The sequence below is a fragment of the Rhinopithecus bieti genome, unplaced genomic scaffold (assembly GCF_001698545.2).
Source record: "Rhinopithecus bieti isolate Rb0 unplaced genomic scaffold, ASM169854v2 scaffold_55189, whole genome shotgun sequence".
Classification (NCBI taxonomy): domain Eukaryota; kingdom Metazoa; phylum Chordata; class Mammalia; order Primates; family Cercopithecidae; genus Rhinopithecus; species Rhinopithecus bieti.
Genome location: NW_016821812.1, coordinates 1,123,483 through 1,145,647, shown reverse-complemented (window position 1 = coordinate 1,145,647; position 22,165 = coordinate 1,123,483). Strand labels below are relative to the sequence as shown.

Below are 22,165 nucleotides of genomic sequence, written 5' to 3'. Positions count from 1 at the left end.
AATAAATTTCCCTTTTATGCTTGAGCTGGTGAGTTTGTTTCTATTTGCAATCAGAATTTGGATACACTAGAGTTCAATGGATTGCAGAAAAAAACCAACAACCTACAAATGGCTTTCAAACTCAGGAAAAGATGCTCAATCATTTACACTAAAAAAGTAAATGCACACTTTGGGAGACCGAGGTGGGAGGATCACTTGATCCCAGGAGTTTGAGACCAGCATGGGCAACAGAGTAAGACCCTGTCTCTACAAAAAAACAAATAATAATTAGCAGGGCATGGTGACCCACGCCTGTAGTTCCAGCTACTCGAGAGGCTGAGGCGGGAGGACTGCTGGAGTCTGGGAGATTGAGGCTGCCATGAGCTACAACTGCATCACTGTACTCCAGCTTGGACAACCAGAGCAAGAACCTGAAAAAAAAATAAAAAATAGGAGGAAGGAAGGAAATGTAAATGAAAATTATGAGATACCACTTTCACTTTGCAGAGCAGCAAGGATTTACAAAAACTCATGTAAACAAACTATATTGGCAAAGGAGTGCAAAAATAGGCACTTTTTTATTTTGCTGAAGTATAAATTGAAAGGCAATTTTTACAATACCTGTTAAGATTTAAAATGCAAATATCCTATGACTGAGCAAGTCTACTCCTAGTAATTCAAACTATAAATTAACAGTGTATGTACACAAAGACAATGTACAAGAATATTCACTAAGTATCGTTTGCAATGGCAAAAAAATGAATTAGAAACAACCTAAATATCCATAAAGAGATTGATTAAATAAATTATGGTATATCCATAAATAGGATCCCATACAGCTCTTTCAAAAGAACAAGTCTGACATTTTCTATAATAGTAATAATAAAGAGATCTATATGTGATGATATAGAACAGTTTCCAAGATACTTTTAAGTGGGAAATGCAAGGTGAGTGCTGTGAGTGCTGTACCCCACTATCCGCATAAAAAGAAGTAGGGAGGCATTCACACACAACTATGCAAATAATAGTTCTGTTTTTTTTTTTTTTTTTGAGACAGAGTCTCGCCTGTCATCCAGGCTAGAGCGCAATAGTGCGATCTCAGCTCACTGCAACCTGAGTCGTGGGTTCAAGTGATTCTCGAGCCTCAGTCTCCCAAGTTGCTGGGATTACAGCTGTCCACTACCACGCCCAGCTAATTTTTGTATTTTTAGTAGAGATGGGGTTTCACCATGCTGGCCAGGCTGGTCTCGAACTCCTGACCTCAGGTGATCTGCCCGCCTCGGCCTCCCACAGTGCTAGGATTACAGGCGTGAGCCACCATGCCCAGCTATACAAAGAATACTTCTAAAAGAGGTTCAAAATACTAGTAATAAAGGTATCCTTTGAGAGCAGAATCAAGGGTTCTCTGAAGGGTCAAGCAGAGGGAGATTTTCAATGTATACTCTTTATGTAAAAATATTTGAGTTCAAAACAACATTGAATTAACATATATATGTGTGTGTGTATATATATAGACTGTAGGCCACTCATCCTATAATATAGGAGAATTACTTTCTTCAGTGGGATTGGAATAGGAATTCAGAACACTAACTTTGAGCCCTGGCTCTGGTACTAACTAGCTTTGTGATCAGGAGCAAGTGAGTTAACTGTGCCTCAGTTTTATCACCTGTGAAATACAGAATGAAGGGATTTATTAAATAATCATAAAACACTATTTCTTTTTTTTTTTTTTTTTTTTTGAGGCGGAGTCTCGCTCTGTCGCCCGGACTGGAGTGCAGTGGCTAGATCTCAGCTCACTGCAAGCTCCGCCTCCCGAGTTTACGCCATTCTCCTGCCTCAGCCTCCCGAGTAGCTGGGACTACAGGCGCCCGCCACTTCGCCCGGCTAGTTTTGTATTTTAGTAGAGACGGGGTTTCACCGTGTTAGCCAGGATGGTCTCGATCTCCTGACCTCGTGATCCGCCCGTCTCGGCCTCCCAAAGTGCTGGGATTACAGGCTTAAGCCACCGCGCCCGGCCAAAACACTATTTCTTAAGAAAAAATATATTTAGAACTCCCTTGGTCTTCTCATTTGTTTTCAACAGGAACTTGAGGGCTTGCCTTCAATACAGCAATTAGATTCCTATGATCACTATATAGTAACTGATTATCAGGTAAGAGATAGTAGAAAATATCAGAAGAGACAAGTACTGAATGGCTGATTCCAACCTCAAAATGATGAACTTACTAAGTCTTAGCTATGTCTATTGCTCAGTGGAGTCTGGCAAAGGGCATCAATTTTTTTCACAGACATGAACAACTTGCCATGTATGGTCAATATATCAGAAGACACTCGCCCAGTTTAATGCCATCCATGTTTCCCTCTTGGGAACCTCATTTTGTAGGCAGCCCAGGCCTACCAAAATGGAAAATTAGCATCTATCAGGGGAAATGGCTCTTTCCAGGGAATTGTTATGGAAGGTGGTAATGATGTGGATCAGGACAGGATGCAAAAGCAGCAGCATCAGAACCACACTACCAAGCAATCATGAGTTTAAAAGTTTGGTATTTAGGCTGGTATGGGAAATATGGAAATCAGTATTTGGAGTAAAAGAGGGGGAAGAAATGGAAATTGGGTGTACTAGAGATCAGAATCAGACTGTTAAAACAATAGTCAGGAATACGAAACATCAGTTAGGGACCATAGAGCAAATATCACAGTTTATTCATGAGTTGGGATGAGGTTGGGGCAGAGAGGCCCATCACAAGCAGAAAAGTAAGTTACTTTTCTCCAGATGAAAAGGGTTGAAGCCTAGCACTTAGCATACTGAGATGGCACATACAGGTAACTCAAATATTTATTAGATGAAATTTAAGACCTGTTTAAGTTAGCTACCATATTAATTCTCTACAGAGTTCAAAAGTATTTCTGAGCCCAAACATACATCTATCTAAGTAATTTTTTTTTTGTTTTTGAGACCGAGTCTCGCTCTCTCGCCCAGGTTGGAGTGCAATGGCGTGATCTCAGCTCACTGCAAGCTCCGCCTCCCGGGTTCACACCATTCATTCCTGCCTCAGTCTCCAGAGTAGCTGGGACTACAGGCGCCGGCCACCACGCCCAGCTAATTTTTTGTATTTTTAGTAGACATGGGGTTTCACCGTGTTAACCAGGATGGTCTCAATCTCCTGACCTCGTGATCCGCCCACCTCGGCCTCCCTAAGTGCTGGGATTACAGGCGTGAGCCACTGCGCCCGGCCACATCTAAGTATTAATATGAACTTTTTCTACCTCAAATGTTTTCCACACTAATATTAAACTTTTGAGCTAGAAACAAGTTTCAAAATCATGTTGGGGAGTCAGGAAGAGGGCCGAAGGAAGAAAGGAGGAAAGAGAGGAAATTAAGAATGCTAAGGGCGGTTTGGCATAGTGGCTCATGCCTGTAATCCTAGCACTTTGGGAAGCCTAGGTGGGGGGATCTCTTGAACCCAGCAGTTTGGGACTACCCTGAGCAACATGGGGAAACCCCATTTCTACAGAAAATAAGCCAGAGATGGTGATGCATGCCTGTAGTCCCAGTTACTTGGGAGGCTGAGGTGGGAAAATCACCTGAGCCTAGGAAGTGGAGGCTTCAGTGAGCCGTGATGGCACCACTACACACCAGTCTGGGTGACAGAGTGAGACCCTGTCTCAGAAAAAAATAAAATTAAAAAAAGATGCTAAGGGCACGCTGAATGAAGGCAGAGGATGTAGTGCAGTTATACAGTATCATCATTTTTGAAGAATGTCTATTTTTAAAATTTTAATGAATTTTTTTTTGAAATGGAGTCTGTCTGTGTCACCAGGCTGGAGTGCAGTGGTGCGATCTTGGCTCACTGCACTCTTTGCCTCCCAGTTTCCAGCGATTCCCCTGCCTCAGCCTCCTCAGCCTCCTCAGCCTCCCGAGTAGATGGGACTATAGGCACACTCCACCATGCCTACTAATTTTTTGTATTTTAGTAGAGACGGGATTTCACCATGTTGGCCAGGATGGTCTCAATCTCCCGACCTCGTGATCTGCCTTCCTCGGCCTCCCAAAGTGCTGGGATTACAGGTGTGAGCCACTGCGCCCGGTCAATACAATTTTTTTGAGTCAGGGTATTGCTCTGCCACCCAGGCTGGAATGCAATGGCCTGCTCATGGCTCACTGTTAACCTCAAACTCCTAGGCAAGTGATCCTCCTGCCTCACTCAGCCTCCCAAGTAGCTGGGACTACAAGTGCATACTACAATGCCTGGCTAACTTTTTCTTTTTTTTCTGTAGAAACAGGGTGTCATTATGTTGCCCAGGCTGGTCTTGAACTCCTGGGCTCAAGCAACCCCCATGACTTGGCCTCCCAAAGTGCTTGATTACAGGTGTGAGCCACTGCACATGGCCTACAGCCATTGTTTCTAAGATTTACTCTTGTGATTAGTCTCTACTGTTTTTTCCACACACCTAAGGGTTTACAACTGGCAGGGCAGATTATCAAAGCTTTCATGCTCTTAAATTGGCCTATATCCTCTTTCTGGGAAACTACTACCACACTGTTTTTAATACAATGCATTTTCGGGTTTTCTCTGTCATTTAAGAGACATGTGGGTATACAGGGAGAACTTCTATTATGGGTTGAGCTCTGGACAATACTTGGCACAGAATAGATACTAAAGGAACACTGGCTGATAAAGAGAGTATAACCTAACTGTACATTGCAGGGATTAGACTGCCACCACCCTAAACCAGAGTTAATCTCTGCATCACTAATGGTGGGACACCCAGATATGCTGTGACTCCTAATATGATGCAATATAATATACACATTACATAGGATTAATTCTAGCCATAATATTTAGCCATAAATATTTAACTTATATTCACCTAACTGAAGCTCATAGAACCAACTTCCAGTTTCCAGGAAACACAGCCAAATGATGCCATAAGGAAGCAATGAGACTGATCCAAAAGGTAGAATATTTTTCTGGACAACTTCCCCATTGACAAGTCAGAATCATGAAAAAGAAACTGTTTTGAAGTAAAAGAGATTTCACAGAAATAACCTGATGTAGTGAGTAATCCCAGCTCGGATCCAGGTTTATTAAAGAACAGTTTGGAAGACTAGGGGAGTCTGAATACAGGTTGTGTATTAGATAATATGAATTATTATTATTAACTTTAAATGTGCTAATGTTATTTTGCCTGTTATTTTAAAAAGATGCATAGTCAAGTAAAAAAAAATATGAAAATTTAAAAAGAAATATATACATACAATAAAAAATAAATAAGATATATAAAATTTGAAAAAGAAATATGAATGAATGAATGAAAGAGAAAAGTCTGGGCTGGTTTGGTAGTCAACAGCATGCATGGTAATTAAAACCATGAAAATAGATGAGATAAGGTCACCTAGGCAAGTAATAAGGGAAGACAAAGAGATGTGAATCAGGCAGGTAATATTTCAGGCTAGATGTAGGAGTAAGAACCATTAAATTGAAAAAGAGCAACTGGAGACATAGGAGGACCATGAGGAGAATGGCATTCCAGAAGCCAATGGAGATATTTCAAGATGGATATGGCAATTAATAATATCAGATTCGAAAGAGCTGAAGCTGGATAAAGACTGAAGAAAGGCTAGCAAATAACAAATAGAAGGTCAGTGATGACCTGATTGAGAGGAGTTTCAGTAGAGTGACTGGAGCAGAAGTCAGAGGAATGAACTGCTGTTGAAGAAGTGGATTCATCACTCCTCTTTCAAAGAAGTTTGGAGTTTCTCAGAAAGATGAGAACCTGTACAAATAATACACATTGTTCAGATAATGAAATTCCTAGTGATTAATGCTAACATGTTGTGGGAATCAGGAGACCAGAGAGATCACTGGGTGAAACAGGAGGATTTTATTTAGATGGCCACCAACTCAGCAGATGAACATCCAAAGTCCAGCTGGAGCTATAACAACATTATCTGCAAAGCCAGGCAAAGGCCCCCCAAAAATGGGTTCCAAAAGCAAGTATAAGAAAAACAAGTTCTTTTCAGTGTCCCCTAAAATTCTCTTGCCATCCCATCATTCTTTGTTCTGCTCTCATAACTAGTTTTGTAACTATTTTGCAAGTTTGCAAAGGTTTTATAAGTTCCTGTTTTTCTCTCTGTAACATGGCAAAGTCACAAAACATACCTAAATTGCAAAAATCTGTCACAGTATAATTAACTGCCTTTCTTTTGCTTCTGCAAGCCTGGTTTCCCTGCCCTGCAAAATTCGCACCACTGGCTAGCCACCCCACTTCAGTAGCATAAATAAAAGTCAAGCCCTGTCTTTGTTCATTGCTCAGCCTTTAGATGTTCATCTGCTAAGCTGGTGGCCACCTATATAAAATCCTCCTGTTTCACCCAGTGGTCTCTGCAGTCTCCTAATTCCCACAGCAAACATGCAGTAACAGGTAAGTGAAAGATAAACGTAAGGGACAGAAGGTGATAACAGAGTTATAAAATAAAGGATTCCTCATGTAATGCCCACATAAAATAAATATCTACTATCATATTTTTAAGAGTCTGCAAATTCAATAGAACTATAGTTTGGTTTTTACACTTGTCTCTTAAAGAAAGGTGATACTGCAATTTATAAATAGATGTTTCACTGTGGAAATAGATTTGTTCCCTTAAAAATTGGATATAAAATACATTTTTGGAAATCAAATAATTAAGTAAATTAGGAAAAGTATTTCTTCAAAGGAGTGATGGGACCGTTAGGCTGCAATCTGATTGCATTCAAATTATGTCTTTATAAATATTAGTAATAAATGTCTTATTTTGATTTTACATCATATAACCCTTGGTTCCTACTCTAATCCTATGGGATATGTAGGCTGAGTATTATTAGCCCCATCTGACCTCAGACCATTCTGTCTGCTACAGGGGTATTTGTCTTGGAAAAAGGAGTGATTTTCCCTTTAGAGGGATACTCTGTGTTCACACAAGTTCTCAAAGAGCTAATAGTCACATAGCTCTGAAGCTGTTTAGTTTTCTTTATTAATACACATTATTCAAACTCATATAAATTTTAAAAACAAGCTATCTCACAATATGCTGAACTGTAACATTCCAAAACAATGATAGTCAAAATTTAAGGTCAAAATGTGGTTTATGAGCTATGCTATAGTAAATTTACAGACAAAATGGAGATGGCTTAATGATAAACCAATAATAAACTAATAAAAATACTAGTTTCACAACAATGTAAATATACTTAACATTACTGAAATGTAGAATTAAAATGATTAAGACAGTAAAGTTTATGTTATATGTTTTTTACCACAATTAAAAAAAAAAACACCACCAATATTAGCTTTGTTAGAAAAATATTAAAAGGATTAAAAGGATAGTTTACTGTTAATATTTCTCACAACAGGCATTTCTTGCTTATTCACAATAAATATTCTTTCCACCATTAAGGCATGGAGATTATTTTTCTATCGTTTTGAATTAAAATCTATAGGTATTTTATAGAAATAACATTGGAAGAAGATACAAATATGCTACAATATTTAACTGCATTCTACCCCCTAAGCATACATTTTCCAAATTCTCTATAATGATGATATAATTTTCACATTCAGAAAAAAGATTTTTTAAAATTGAGATTGATATTAAATGTAATAATTGTGGCAATTAAATAAGATTTTAGGCCTGGATTTTACATCTCAGAATTCACTCAATGTATACCAGCTTATTTACTTCACCTCTGTATTTCATGCTTCTGTGTTAGGACAAAGGCCAGTCTGTGGATGTGCAAACTTTTTTTTTTTTCTTTTTTTTGAAACAGAGTCTTATTCTGTTGCTCAGGCTAGAGAGCAGTAAGAGCATGATTCACAGCATCCTCAAACTCCTGGGCTCAAGCAATCCTCCACCTCAATCTTCTGAGTAACTGGGACTACAGGGCTGTGCCACCATGCCTGGCTAATTATTTTTAGTAGTGATGAGGTCTCTCTAGGTTGCCCAGGCTTGTCTCGGAACTCCTGAGCTCAAGCGCTTCTCCACCTTGGCCTCCCAAAGTACTGGGATTATAGGCATGAGCTCCTGTGCCCAGGAGTAAATTTTTTTTTTTTTTTTTTTAATAAGTAGAGGCAGTCCAAGAGAGCCTACTAAAGTCTTAGCTACCCTGTATCCAAAGACTCTTTGGAAAGAAAAGTGGAATGGTTTGGGGCCCTACAAAGGTTACAAGAAATTAGTAGAAATATGTTGAGATACGCACAGTTGCAAAGATCCCTTGCTACACCGCTTGATAGCACAGAACAACAATAAAAAAAAAATGCTACTGTTGAATCTAGAATTCACTAGGAGAGACATTCTAGTGACTTATACAATCCAAAATAAATCTAAAATTATATACAGCCACAGGTAAACAATGCATATAAATGACGACACTGAGATTGCATTCAGGAGGTTTAAAGACATATTAAAAACTTTTGTTAACTATATTCGAAAACAGTCTTCTCACCTGCGTGGCCTAGTCCTTGGGGACATCATTTCATTCCCAAGTATGTGGTACCGCCGTGCTTCATGCAACAACTGATAACACTCAGGAGAATTCTGGATCAATTGGTCCACTTCAACTGTTTGAACAAAGTAGTTGGGATGCAACAGAGGGAGTCTCACATGTGTCAGGAGCTCGTGTAACAGTGGTCTTCTCAGATCAACGGCACGATAGACCCAACGCATGACGGCTTCAAAAACCATCTCCTCTTTACCAATAACAAGTTCATCGCTACAAATATAATCAATAAGTTCATCTTTGTCAAGCTCAAGAAATTCTTCATGCTGGGATACATCCTCAAAAGTCTGTAATGCAAAATTTTTGCATTTTGTGAAGAGTGTTTTGAGTGAATGGGTATCAGCAAAGCGCTGAATTCCTAAGCAATTACAAGGATCAAGTTGCTCCTCCAAGAACTTGGCACATGCATCACGGAGAACACTAATCTGAAACAGGCTTGATGTCTCAAAGAGATATTGTACATTCTCTGTAGTGATCTTCACCTTTCCAGTATAAACATACTGCAAAAAACATTCCATAGCTTCAGCTAAAATACCATTGATCTCAACCAACATTTCTCGGCTTTCCCTGTGGTCATTACAAAACATAGCTCTGAAGTAGCTGCTACAGGCTGAGAGCACAGCTCTATGGCAAGGAAATTCTTTTCCTTCCACACAAATGATAACATCTGTGAATAAGCGGCTATCTCGAAATTCATTAAATATCTGGAGTATGTTTTCAGCATGGGATGATCCTGAAGAGAAGTCAAAAAACTCATGACCTGTCAGAGATTTAGGGTCCATTTCAAAAACTTTACGCTTAGTTGCTGGGGAATCACGCACCCCAAGATCCTCTCTGTTTAGTCTGCGTCCCAATATTAGTACCATTGTTACATCAGTTGACTATATAATTGTTGAGAAATGACTGTTAGGGATCTTCTTTATGTGGCTAAAAGCAAAAAAAAGAAAACATTTCAATATGCAAAAAATTCAGTATTCAAATTACATAATTTCATTTTAATATAAACACTACAACAAAATCACATAATTAATATATTTCATATAGGGTACACAGCACTATCTCACGTTAATAAAAACTGATAAACAAACATTTGCATTTGGACAATTAGAACATTAGGGGTAATTTGCAATAATACTCCTTAAGCTCCCCTTTTCTAGCTGAAAGGATACTATGTACTTCATGAGTTACTAATCTTCCATTTCCTCCCCATTTACAGAGTTGAGTTTCATACTATCGACTGTAGAGTTAAGTCAGAATGGTGTAAGACAGAATTTGACTACAGTTAGAATTCTAACATAGTTATCTTTCTTTTTAAAAATCTTTTTTATTTTGAGACAGGGTCTCACTCTGTCACCAAGTTTGGAGTAAAGTGACATGATCATAGCTCACTGTAACCTCAAACTCCTAGGCTCAAGCGATCTTCCTGCCTCAGCCTTCTGAGTAGCTGTGACTATGTGTGCGTACCACCATGCCTCGCTAATTTTTTTACTTTTTGTAAAGATGGGATCTTGAACTCCTGGCCTCAAGCGATCATCTCACCTCAGCCTCTCAAAGCATTGGGATGACAGGCATGAGCCACAACGCCTGGTGAAATAATTATTATCTTAATATAGAATTCCTAGAGAGGAATTTAGCTATATCTACCAATAGCCTTTAAAAATATGTATATTGTTTGACCAGCAAGTCCTTTTTTTTTTTTTTTTAAAGTACTCTCTCCTAAGGAAATAATTAGAATTATGTGGAAAGATTTATCTATACAGATGTCCAATGCTGTATTGATAGAAAATACTCAAAATAACTTAAATGCCCTGTAAGAAGGGATTGGTTAAACCACAGTACATCTTCTGGCTAGAACAAAGTCTATGCAGCCATTAAAAATTATATAGACTAACGACACGGGGAAGTAGTAACCACACAGTAAGTGAAAAAGTAGATCACAAAACATGCCAACAGAAAAAATAATGTATCTGTGAATCTAGGGATAGATAGGATGTACATATGCCAAAATGTTTTATTTATCTTCTCTATTTTCCACCAAAATGTCTACTATAAAATGTAATATTCATTTAAAAAATTTTCATGCATGTTATCTAGGTCTTGTTCCCTTTCACTAATAAGAAACATCCCAGGCCGGGCGCGGTGGCTCAAGCCTGTAATCCCAGCACTTTGGGAGGCCGAGACGGGCGGATCACGAGGTCAGGAGATCGAACCATCCTGGCTACACGGTGAAACCCCGTCTCTTTACTAAAAAATACAAAAAAACTAGCCGGCAAGAGGGTGCGGGCGCCTTATCCCGCTACACTGTTTTGAGGCTGAGGCAGGAGAATGGCGTGAACCCGGAGCGGAGCTTGCAGGTGAGCTGAGATCTGGCCACAGCATCTCCAGCCCTGGGTTGACAGACGAGGACTCCTCTTCAAAAAAAAAAAAAAAAAAAAAAAAAAAAAAAAAAAAAAAAAAAAAAAAAGAAACATCCCAAAAACCCCTCAGAAATGACTATCGATAAGTAACTGATGGATTGAGGCACTTGGCTATAGCCATCAATTCTCTCTCTGTCTTTTTTTTGGAAACAGGGTCTCATTCTGTCACCTAGGCTGGAGTGCAATGGCGCAATCTTGACTCACTGCAATCTCCACCTCCTGGGTTCAAGGGATTCTCCTGCCTCAGCCTCCCAAGTAGCTGGGACTACAGGCACGTATCCACCACACCTGGCTAATTTTTGTATTTTTGGTAGAGAAGCGGTTTTGCCATGTTGCTCAGGCTGGTCTTGAACTCCTGGCCTCAAGGGATCTGCCCACCTTGGCCTCCCAAAGTGCTGGGATTATAGGCATGAGCCACGGTGCCCAGCTGAATTCTCTTTAATATTAATTTTAAGGAGATTCTTCTACTCTCTTTCCACATCTTCAGAAGTTGATACGTGATTCAAAGTGTATTAGTAATTGGTTTAAGACCAAAGAGTATCTCATCTATTGCCATACTCTCAGAATTTCATATATGTCCCTTGTAACGTTCCCAACCTCTTGAAATATTTCAAGTCAGACATTCAGGTCTAAGTATGGCAGCAAAAAGAAGGCAGCTAAAGGATGTCACAGATAATATAATCTAAAAAATGAGATGCCATCCTACATTCCCAAGCCACAAATAAAACTGAGACTTGAAAGTTAACAATATTAAGGCTGCATTTTGAGTACCCCGTCACATATTAAATTGTACCCCACTTTTTAAGTGACATAAAGGGAAATAAAATATGCAATATCAAAATCAAGAAGCAACTCATTCTCTTATATATGGTATTCTCTTCTTTTTCATGTTCTTATTTATCTCCATCCTCTCTTCTCACTGTAATGCCCCAGATATCCTACTTCCAATATTCACTAGATACTTGGAATTTTCATGAATTATCTCACTGAATTTACTTAATATTGCAGCTTTTACCATCATCATCATCAACAAATATTTATGATATGCCCACTATTGTCAAGATACTGTACTAGGCCTAGGGTTTACAGAGATGTAAGATATTGCTATTGGAGTTTTTTGTTTTTGTTTGCGACAGGGTCTCCTCGTGTTGCCCAGGCTGGAGTACAGTGCCATGACCTCGGCTCACTGCAACCTCCGCCTTCCGGGTTCAAGAGATTCTCGTGCCTCAGCCTCCGGAGTAACTGGGATTACAGGCACATGCCACCACACCTGGCTAATTTTTGTATTTTTTTAGTAGGGACAGGTTTTGCCATGTTGGCTAGGCTGGTCTCGAACTCCTGAGCTCGAGCAATTCTCCCGCCTTGGGCTCCGAAAGTGCTGGGATTACAGGTGTGAGCCACTGTGGTCAGCCTGTTTTGTTTTGTTTTGAGACGGAGTCTCGCTCTGTTGCCAGGCTGGAGTGCAGTGCTGCCATCTTGGCTCACTGCAACCTCCACCTCCCAGGCTCAAGCGATTCTCCTGCTTCGGCCTCCGGAGTAGCTGGGACTACAGGCGCGCGCCAGCACGCCTGGATAATTGTTTGTATATTTAGTAGAGATGGGGTTTCACCATGTTGACCAGGATGGTCTCAATCTCCTGACCTCGTGGTCCACCCACCTCCGCCTCCCAAAGTGCTGGGATTACAGGTGTGATCCTTTTTATTTTTAATTTTTTAACTTTTTTGAGACGGAGTCTCGCTCTGTCCCCAGGCTGGAGTGCAGTGGCACAATCTCAGCTCACTGCAACTTCCACCTCCCAGGTTCAAGCGATTCTCCTGCCTTAGCCTCCTTAGGAACTGGGTCTACAAGCATGCACCACCACTCCCAGCTAATTTTTGTATTCTTAAGAGATGGGGTTTCACCATGTTGGGCAGGATGGTCTCGATATGACCTCGTGATCCACCTGCCTCGGCCTCCCAAAGTGCTAGGATTACAGGCATGAGCCACTGCGCCAGGCTTTTTTTTTTTTTTTTTTTTTTTTTAATAGAGTTGCAACAAAACATATTCAAACAAGATAAATAATAACATAAAGTAGCACAGACAATATGTCCCATCGGTACAGACAGCCTAGTTCCTCCTTAAACTTCTATGACATTTAAAAAAATCTCTTCCTATTAATTAGCACTTCAACTTCCTGAAGTCTAGGTGATAGGATTTTCTCTGGGCAGATATACGCCAGGTTATTCTGACCATTTGGGGAAAAATACATGGCTATAACAACATCTGAAGGACACCTAAATGATTGCATGCTACACAGGATCTTTTCTGTTTCTCTGTCTATCCCCCAATTGTGCAGATAAAGTCAGAAAAAATCCAAGCAATTTTATCAGTCAAATGGAATAAAGACTAAAGTGAAATAAATACTATTTTCATTTGAAATCACTAGGGTGGAGAGTCAGAGGCAGTATGTTGATTTTTTTTGGTTTGTCTCAGATGCAGTCTTGTTCTGCCGCCCAGGCTGGAGTACAGTGGCACAATCTTGGCTCACTGCAAGCTCCACCTCCCAGGTTCAAGAGATTTTCCTGCCTCAGCCTCCTGATTAGATGGGACTACAGGCACATGCCACCACGCCCAGCTGATTTTTGTATTTTTGGAAGAGAGGGGTTTCACTATGTTGGCCAGGCTGGTCTTGAACTCCTGACCTCAAGTGATCCACCTGCCTTGGCCTCCCAAAGTGCTGGGATTACAGGCATGAGCCACCACACCTGGCCACCCTCATTTCTAAGTTAAAAAAAATAAAAATTAAAAATAAATTTCAAATGTACAAATATACATGCATTTTCCAAATACATAACAAAGCTTTGTGATGTAATATAATATTTACGGCAATGGAAGTTCATGGAGAAGGCCTATTTAAATGAACACATATAAAAGTAAAGATAAACACAAGACAATGCTTACTAATGGCTGTTTTTGGAGTAAATGTCAACAAAGTAACTCCCACAAATTTAGTTAGTAAAATTAGTTTCTCTTAAATTTGAGGAAATATCTTCCTCTACATGTATGTTATGGTCCAAACAAGCTAGATTTTTAACTTCAATCCAATTATGTTTTGCAGATTTTAGGTAACAGACCTGCCTTAGAACAAATAAAAGCTCTATTTAATTAATTTTAATACCTAAATGAATAAAAATGTATGAGTTTAAACTATTTTATTAGTTTTAAAATTTATTATCACTAACTAAAAAAAGGGGATTTCTTACCATCTAAGATTTTTCTGATTACTCAGAGAGTTCACGTTTGCCTCATTACAGGTCATCCAACTTGGGTTATAGTTGTCCATATAATTGTGTGCATGTCTGGATGCATGTGCACACACACAGCTTAACATTTAAAATTCCATTTATAATGCACAGAATGACTTCCAAATTCCAGGCTCTCACACATGAGCAGTAGCATATCTATCAAACATGCTTTTAATTTGAAGTTATCTCAATAACTGTTTTATAAACAGAAATGTATCCCCCTTATCAAGAGAGACCACTACAGTGCCTGAATGTCAATTTTTTGTTGTTGTTGAAACTTCAAAAAGTTCAATGTATGTAATATCACAAGTAATTCAAAAAGGGAACATTTCAACTATGATAAACTGTGATGACATGGAATATAACTCATATTTTAATCTTAATGCCTTATTAATCTAGACTCAAATTATGGTTGAATTAGCTACGAGTCAGGTACCCAATCAAGAACCTATTATTCATTCCAGCTTATCTAGTTTAACTTCTTACTGCATTTCAGGATCAAAAAATTCACACAAGCGATTGTGACTTTGAATAGAGATACAATTATTGGTATTAACAACAATGGAAATTGTGAGCTTCTTCCTGCATACATTTTCATTTTCTCAATGTTTAAATGAAAATTTGTTCAGAATACAAAACAAAATAGCACATTGTGGGAACTAAGAATTTCCCTTTGGCTAGAATGGACAAGTAGGAAAACATATATAAAAGTATACTTTGTTTTCTATATCCAATGATCTTACTCTAATTTTATTACATAAATTTGGGAACAGTGTGTTAAGTATTAATATAAAATTGATTAAAATTTGTATCAATTAAGGATCTGTCTTTTTATGCTATTTTCTGCCCCTTATTTTCATAGTTGGCTCCTTGATTTGTTCACTGACAAAAGAGGTCTTCCTCTCCACTACTTTTACCCAATAAAAAATGGAAAATCCTGGATTAGAACACCTATAAAATCACCTTGTAAAATTACAAAGTCTTCAACAGCAATGAGATATTTGTTTACTGCTCTGTATGTAAAAGAGACTACCTCATAGATCTTTGCAAACAGCTTCAGCCTGCTGCCTCCTGACTTTTGGGCATCTTGACTTCCTCTGGACTTTCTGAGAACTCTCCCATGACTGGTCTCCATAATGACACCAAATGTAAACACTTCCTATGTATAAATGATTTGCACGAGGGCATCTTAGGAGTGTGAGATGCATTCAGAATGTATCTTTTGGGCTTCCAGATGTAATTCACTAGTTTTTGCCTACCCATTTTATACAATAAAGTAATACAAAGATTAGCTGGGCGTGGTGGTGGGCGCCTGTAGTCCCAACTACTCAAGAGGCTGAGGTAGGAGAATCGCTTGAACCCGGGAGGCAGAGGTTGCAGTGAGCTGAGATCGCACCATTGCACTCCAACCTGGAAACAGTGAGACTCCATCTCAAAAAAAAAACAGAACAAAAGGAAAGAAAAATGTTGTTGTATCTCAAAGTACGGTGTCTAATATAGGTTCAGGATTGATCAAAATGAACTCATAATGTATAATCAAGCAAACAAAACATAAGATTACAGATTGAACCATTATAGCATTTTTGCAAATATCACAGCAGAATTATTCCCATCAAGAAAAAGTAAACAACTAAGTAGGCATCTCTAAACAAAATTAGTAGGAAAAGCTTCTTTCCAAAGAAACACAATGACTGAAAGTTGTATCTACATAAGTTAATGGATATAAGTTGATCAGACAGGAATAAGGCTCTCAGGAAAGCACAGAAGAGTGGGTAAACATTTAGTAACAGAAATGATTGTCACACTGCCGTTTTTTGTGATCTTAAGGATGGAGTTGTGCCTTGTTACTCTGATTGGCTTAAGTGATCTCTGGTTAAAGAAAGGAAAATGGTTTAAATTCTCTAATAACAACGTTTAGATAGTTTATACATACTATAAATATACCTTTTTAGCATTTGGTTGATCAAAGCCCCAGTCAAAATATGTGTGTTGTTTTAATTTCCACACCTAAAATAAAGGAAGAATAACAACATATAAATCAGATAGTTGTCAGTTCATGTACAGCTGTCATTATTTACTAATATGTTGAACAAAGTTTTTAGTAAATTCTAGTTTCTGACTGCAGTTCATTTTGTATAAAATAATTAGTGAATAACATCTCCTTAAAGCAAATTAATAATTTAATGCTATTTTACATAACTAGTTTTCTTATTTATCAACTTCCTTGACAGTTTTTTTGTTTGTTTTTTGAGACTGAGTTTCACTCTTATTTTGCAGGCTGGAGTGCAATGGCACGATCTTGGCTCACCACAACCTCCGCTTCCCAGGTTCAAGCGATTCTCCTGCCTCAACCTCCCGAGTAGCTGGGATTACAGGCATGTGCCACCATGCCCAGCTAATTTTATATTTTTAGCAGAGACAGGGTTTCTCCATGTTGGTCAGGCTGGTCTCGAACTTCTGACCTCAGGTGATCCACCTGCCTCGTCCTCTCAAAGTGCTGGGATTACAGGCATGCGCCACCGCGCCCGGCACTTGACAGTTTTATCCTGGAGTGTTATCCTGCAGTAAAATTTCTTGAGTGAAAAATGAGTAAAAGAAAATTCATGTCAATAGCAAGCTAATGGTAGCACTGAAAAAACATGTACTCTGTGATAATTCTGCATTGGATATTTGAAGAGTGTCTGGAAATTGATGTTTCATCCAAGTTTGAGGCCATTAAGTAATTCTAAGAGTTAGCAAATAATTATTTTTTAATCTTTTAATATATAAATGTATATTTCCTCCGCCTTGAATCTTATAGAAACTTAATCCCCATATCCCATAGAAACCAACTAATTCAGCACAATTCCTTTTATTTATTTATTTGGTGGAAAGGGAGAAGAGGAATGCTTAAGAGAAAATACCAGAACCTTCAGCTGTGTACAGAATAGCAATAGTATTTAAACACAAGTGGTTCTGGTTTCTGGCCCAGATATCTTTAAATAGAACTTGTAAATTCTTAACAAGTTTAGACAAATTCAAAAGTTCATTCCAAAACCAAATATAAATGACCTTTTTTTAAAAACGTATACACACAAACACATATGTATACCAGACTGTGTTATGATCATGAAGTGAATGCTATCCTGTGTTTCCTTACTTTCAGAAGTGAGCCTGACTTGTAAGTACCCTTGGTAAAAAAAATATTGCAACTAGGGCAAATTTGGGAATTGTTACTCCCAGCTACGTAAATCTTCCTTCCCAATGGACAATAAGATCCTGAATCAATGTAAGGATTCAGGTCAATTCAGGAAACATTTATAAAGAACCTAGTCTATATCTGTCACTGGGTGGCAAATACTGGATTCAGATCCAATTTTGGACTCTGTGGGGTTGGCTAAGAGTAGAGCCAAACAAGAACTCCGAGACTGGTACTAAAATAGATTCAAATTCTTAGCAGGTGCAGACTGGAATATAGCCTTTCATAACCGATCTGGTCTAGAATTATACCTTATGGGGTAGAAAGCATAAGGCAATTCACATGGGCATTTTCTATGGATTTTTAGGTAATACCAACCTAATCGGTAAGGGTAAGGGATGGAAGAGAGAGGGTACAAAGTCTGAAGGAGATATGTAATATCAGAATCAATCTACAGCGTGAGTTTACTGAAACAAGCCTATGTTTCCTTTAGTATGCAGAAATTCTATACAAAGAGGTTACTAACAGCCTTAAAGATAGTATGGATTAATGAGGGGCTTCTAAAAACTAATACCAGAAAATGAAGGAACCAACAACATCCTGACTAGCGTAGCCCCTAAAACTTAGAGTAGTGAACGGCTGCATGCTATATTCTACACTACTCCATTTTCTCAAAGTTAACCTTGAAAGAACACCACAGGAGATGACAAGAAAGTTTAACCAAGAGGTTTATCTTGAAAGATATATAGTAACTCAAAAGAAGGAAAGCCAGAAAATAATTGCAATATAGTAAATCTTTTTTTTTTTTTTGTTTTTTGAGACAGTCGCTCTGTCGCCCGGCTGGAGGCAGTGCCGGAGCTTAGCTCACTGGCAAGCGCGGCACCCTCCCGGTGCACGCCATTCTCCGCCTCAGCTCCGAGTAGCTGGGATACAGGCGCCCGCACCTCGCCCGCTAGTTTTGTAGTTTGTAGTAGAGACGGGTTTCACCGTAGCCAGGATGTCTGATCTCCTGACCGCGTGATCCGCCCGCTCGGCCTCCCAAGGCTGGATTAAAGGCTTGAGCCACCGCGCCCGGCCCAAATCTTTTTTTTTTTTTGTTTTTTTGATGGTCTCACTCTGTTGCCAGGCTGGAGTGCAATGGCGTGATCTTGGCTCACTGCAACCTTTGCCTCCTGGGTTCAAGTGATTCTCCTGCCTCAGCCTACCGCGTAGCTGGGACTACCGATGCGCGCCACCACATGTTTTCAGTAGAGACAGGGTTTCACCATGATTGGCCAGGATGGCCTCAATCTCTTGACCTCGTGATCCACCTGCCTCGACCTCCCAAAGTGCTGGGATTACAGGCGTGAGCCACCGTGCCCGACCAGTACATCTTTTATTTTTAAAATAACCAGAAAATTATATATGATAAGGTACTATACAAAACCAAGCAAATTTTTATACATTTCAGATATTTTCACCCTACAGTCTCAAAAGCTAATTTATTTGATTTTTTTAATATCACAATTTTAAAAAAAATTATTTTGCACTATCAAAATTTCAGTTTAAAGAATTACTCTGCAGCAGTGGTTCCTGAACCACGTTTTACAAATGTAATGTTTAAAGCCCAGCCTTCAAGCTATTTTCAACATTTCCAGTTTCTTAATGGAACCACCATGACCATATTTACCCACCATGAGATAACAGAAACTTGCTGGGTGAGGTGGCTCACGCCTGCAGTCCCAGCACTTTGAGAGGCTGACGCAGGCGGATCACGAGGTCAACGGTTCAAGACCAGCCTGGCCAACATAGTGATACCCCATCTCTACTAAAAATACAAAAAAATTAGCCGGGCCTGGTGGTGGGCACCTGTAATCCCAGCTACTCGGGAGGCTGAGGCAGGAGAAAAGCTTGAACCCAGAAGGCGGAGCTTGCAGTGAGCCGAGATGGCACCACTGCACTCCAGCCTGGGCAACAGAGTGAGACTGTCTCAAAAAAAAAAAAAGAAAAGAAAAGAAAAAGTAACAGAAACCAACTAAAACCTTGAGTTCCTTTGGATAGAATGATAGCAAGTAGGGATTATCCCATGTTTATTAGAACCTCAAATGGGCAATACACTGTATGACTTTGCTTGATGAGAAACAAAAGAGATAGCTGTTGATGACAAATTTAGGAAAGCTTAAACAATGTGTCAGACTAAGCAATATGGTTCTTTAACTAAAAAAGAATACTACTGTCTCTTAAGTCACAGGAAAAAAAACCCCGAATTTCTCCAGTGTTTCTCTCCCTCAACTTAAAACTTCTGGCTACTGATATTCTCCAACCCTAAAGGAAGAAAAAAATTTGCTAACCATCAGACATCACACCTGGTATACCAAGGTGCCCTATTGAGCCTACTCATGCTTCTGACTAGACTTGATGTGTAAATTTAATGTTTGGTTTTATCTTGCTAACGTTTCTTTTAAGTATTTAATGCATTGTTTTATTCTATAATCAAAATACCTATAGATATATAATACAGTTATGTTTTCTGATAGCAAAATGGTTTCGGTTTTCATTTATTTTTGAGATGGGAGTCTCACTCTGTCACCCAGGCTGGAGTGCAGTGGCACAATCTTGGCTCACTGCAACCCCCACCTCCTGGGTTCAAGTGATTCTCCTGCCTCAGCCTCCCGAGTAGCTGGGATTACAGGAGTGTGCTACCACACCAGGATATTTTCTGTGTTTTCTTTTTTTTTTCTTTTTTTTTTTAGTAGAGATGGGGTTTCACTACGTTGGCCAGGCTGGTCTCGAACTCCTGCCCTCATGATCCACCTGCCCCCGTCTCCGAAAGTGCTGGGATTACAAGTGTGAGTCACCACGCCCGGCCTGGTTTTGGTTTTTTAATTAAAATTAAATCTGCAAGGATGCCAGCAAGGAGCTCTGCCACCTGAACAAATTTGAGATTTTTTTTTTTTGAGACAGAGTCTCGCTCTGTTGCCAAGCTGGAGTGCAGTGGCACAATCTCGGCTCACTGCAAGCTCCGCCTCCTGGGTTCACACCATTCTCCTGCCTCAGCCTCCCGAGTAGCTGGGACTACAGGCGCCTACCACCACACCCGGCTAATTTTTTGTATTTTTAGTAGAGACGGGGTTTCTCCATGTTAGCCAGGACAGTCTCCATCTCCTGATCTCGTGATCTGCCCGCCTCGGCCTCCTAAAGTGCTGGGATTACAGGCGTGAGCCACCGTGCCCGGTCACAAATTTGAGATCTAATATTTTACATGACTTCTCTATGAATAAAAGCACGTAGTCAGTAGTTTATATTTACCTTAGTGGTGACACTATTTATTTACAGTGGTAGCATTTGGAAACCTCAGTTAAAAGTAAAGCCCATCTTTTTTTTTTTTTTTTTTTTTTTGAGATGGAGTTTTGCTCCTGTTGCCCAGGCTGGAGTGCAATGGCGAGATCTCAGCTCACTGCAACCTCTGCCTCCAGGGTTCAAGTGATTCTCCTGCCTCAGCCTCCCAAGTAGCTGGTATTACAGGCGCCCGCTGCCACATCCAGCTAATTTTTGTATTTTTAGTAGAGACGGGGTTTCACCACGCTGGCCAGGCTGATCTTGAACTCCTAACCTCAGGTTATCCGCCTGCCTCAGCCTCCCAAAGTGCTGAGATTACAGGCGTGAGCCACCAAACCCAGCCAAAGCCCACTTTTAAAACATCAGTTTAGTAGTCTTTAAGATGTGTCAAACGTTGAAAAATTTTAACTCTGGGATGACGAATATAGGCAGAGTGCCAAACTCTTCAACTGAAAAAAGTTTGCTTAACTACCGTATTGTTTATTTTTTGAGACAGGGTCTCACTATGTTGCCCATTCTGTTCTCAAACTCCAGGGCTTAAGAGATTCTCCTGCCTCAGCCTCTGGAGTAGCTGGGATGACAAGCAAGCACTTAATGTGTTTTTAATAGGAGAAACAATAGCGGTTTTTTAAATGTCAATAGTTGTCAAGTGGCTATATACTCTCTAGTTGTTTCAGTCACACCAGAAATAAATTATACAAAATGCATTTTCATATGTACACTTGTGAAGATACTTACTTACATTTTTCCATTATACAGTCCGTACCCAAATATTTATTGAAAAAAGTGTCCCAAATTTCTAGGTAAGAGAAAAGTTTAGACAAAAACAACTGTGGTCACTTATTTGATAAATAGTATTTATTTTTCACAGGCTTGACCTCTGGGTTTTAATGAAATGGGAGAAAACAAGGAAGTTAAAAAAGGTTACCGAAAAGCATGAAGGTTCAACAACCTGGACAAAAGCCAGGAAAGTTAGGTTAAAGCTGGTAGTCAGCCCTAACTCAGAATATTATTTCTTCTTCCTGTTTAGAGACTTAAGTTGCTGGCTTTGTTTGAATAAGCAAGCCTTTACTGAGTGATGGTTTTACTTCTTCAAAAGTTTAGATGATTGCATTTTTTACTTATTTAGATACATTAAATACTCTCAATGCACAAGTGATGAGGCGGTTCTGATCACAGGAGCTGCTCATTCCGGTGTAACCATCTCCTCTGGAATTCTAAAGAATGCATAACCAATGGGAACTGTTCATATTCAATTCCTGCTTCATCCGGGGGAGCTCAAACTTCCTTCTACAAAAATGTATTAAGTGTCTGCCAGGCACGGTGGGTCACGCCTGCAATCCCAGCACTTTGGGAGGCTGAGGCAGGCGGATCACCTGAGGTCAGGAGTTCAAGACTAGCCTGGACAACATGGTGAAACCCCGTCCCTATTAAACATACAAAAACTAGCCG

At 39.5% G+C, this 22,165-nt stretch overlaps 1 protein-coding gene across 2 annotated transcripts in view; it reads right to left on the bottom strand.

Annotated features, from left to right (window-relative positions):
* Positions 1-22,165, bottom strand: part of KLHL24 (kelch like family member 24) — a 53,523-nt gene that overhangs the window by 29,170 nt on the left and 2,188 nt on the right. The window contains exons 2-3 of one of the 2 annotated variants that reach the window (XM_017860622.1): positions 16,162-16,224; positions 8,463-9,443 (exon numbers count right to left, since the gene is read on the bottom strand). In XM_017860622.1, coding sequence (XP_017716111.1) covers positions 8,463-9,382 — 920 coding nt within the window. In that variant the 5' untranslated portion in view covers positions 9,383-9,443; positions 16,162-16,224. The remainder of the gene's footprint in view (positions 1-8,462; positions 9,444-16,161; positions 16,225-22,165) is intronic. The other variant, XM_017860623.1, reaches the window with a different exon arrangement.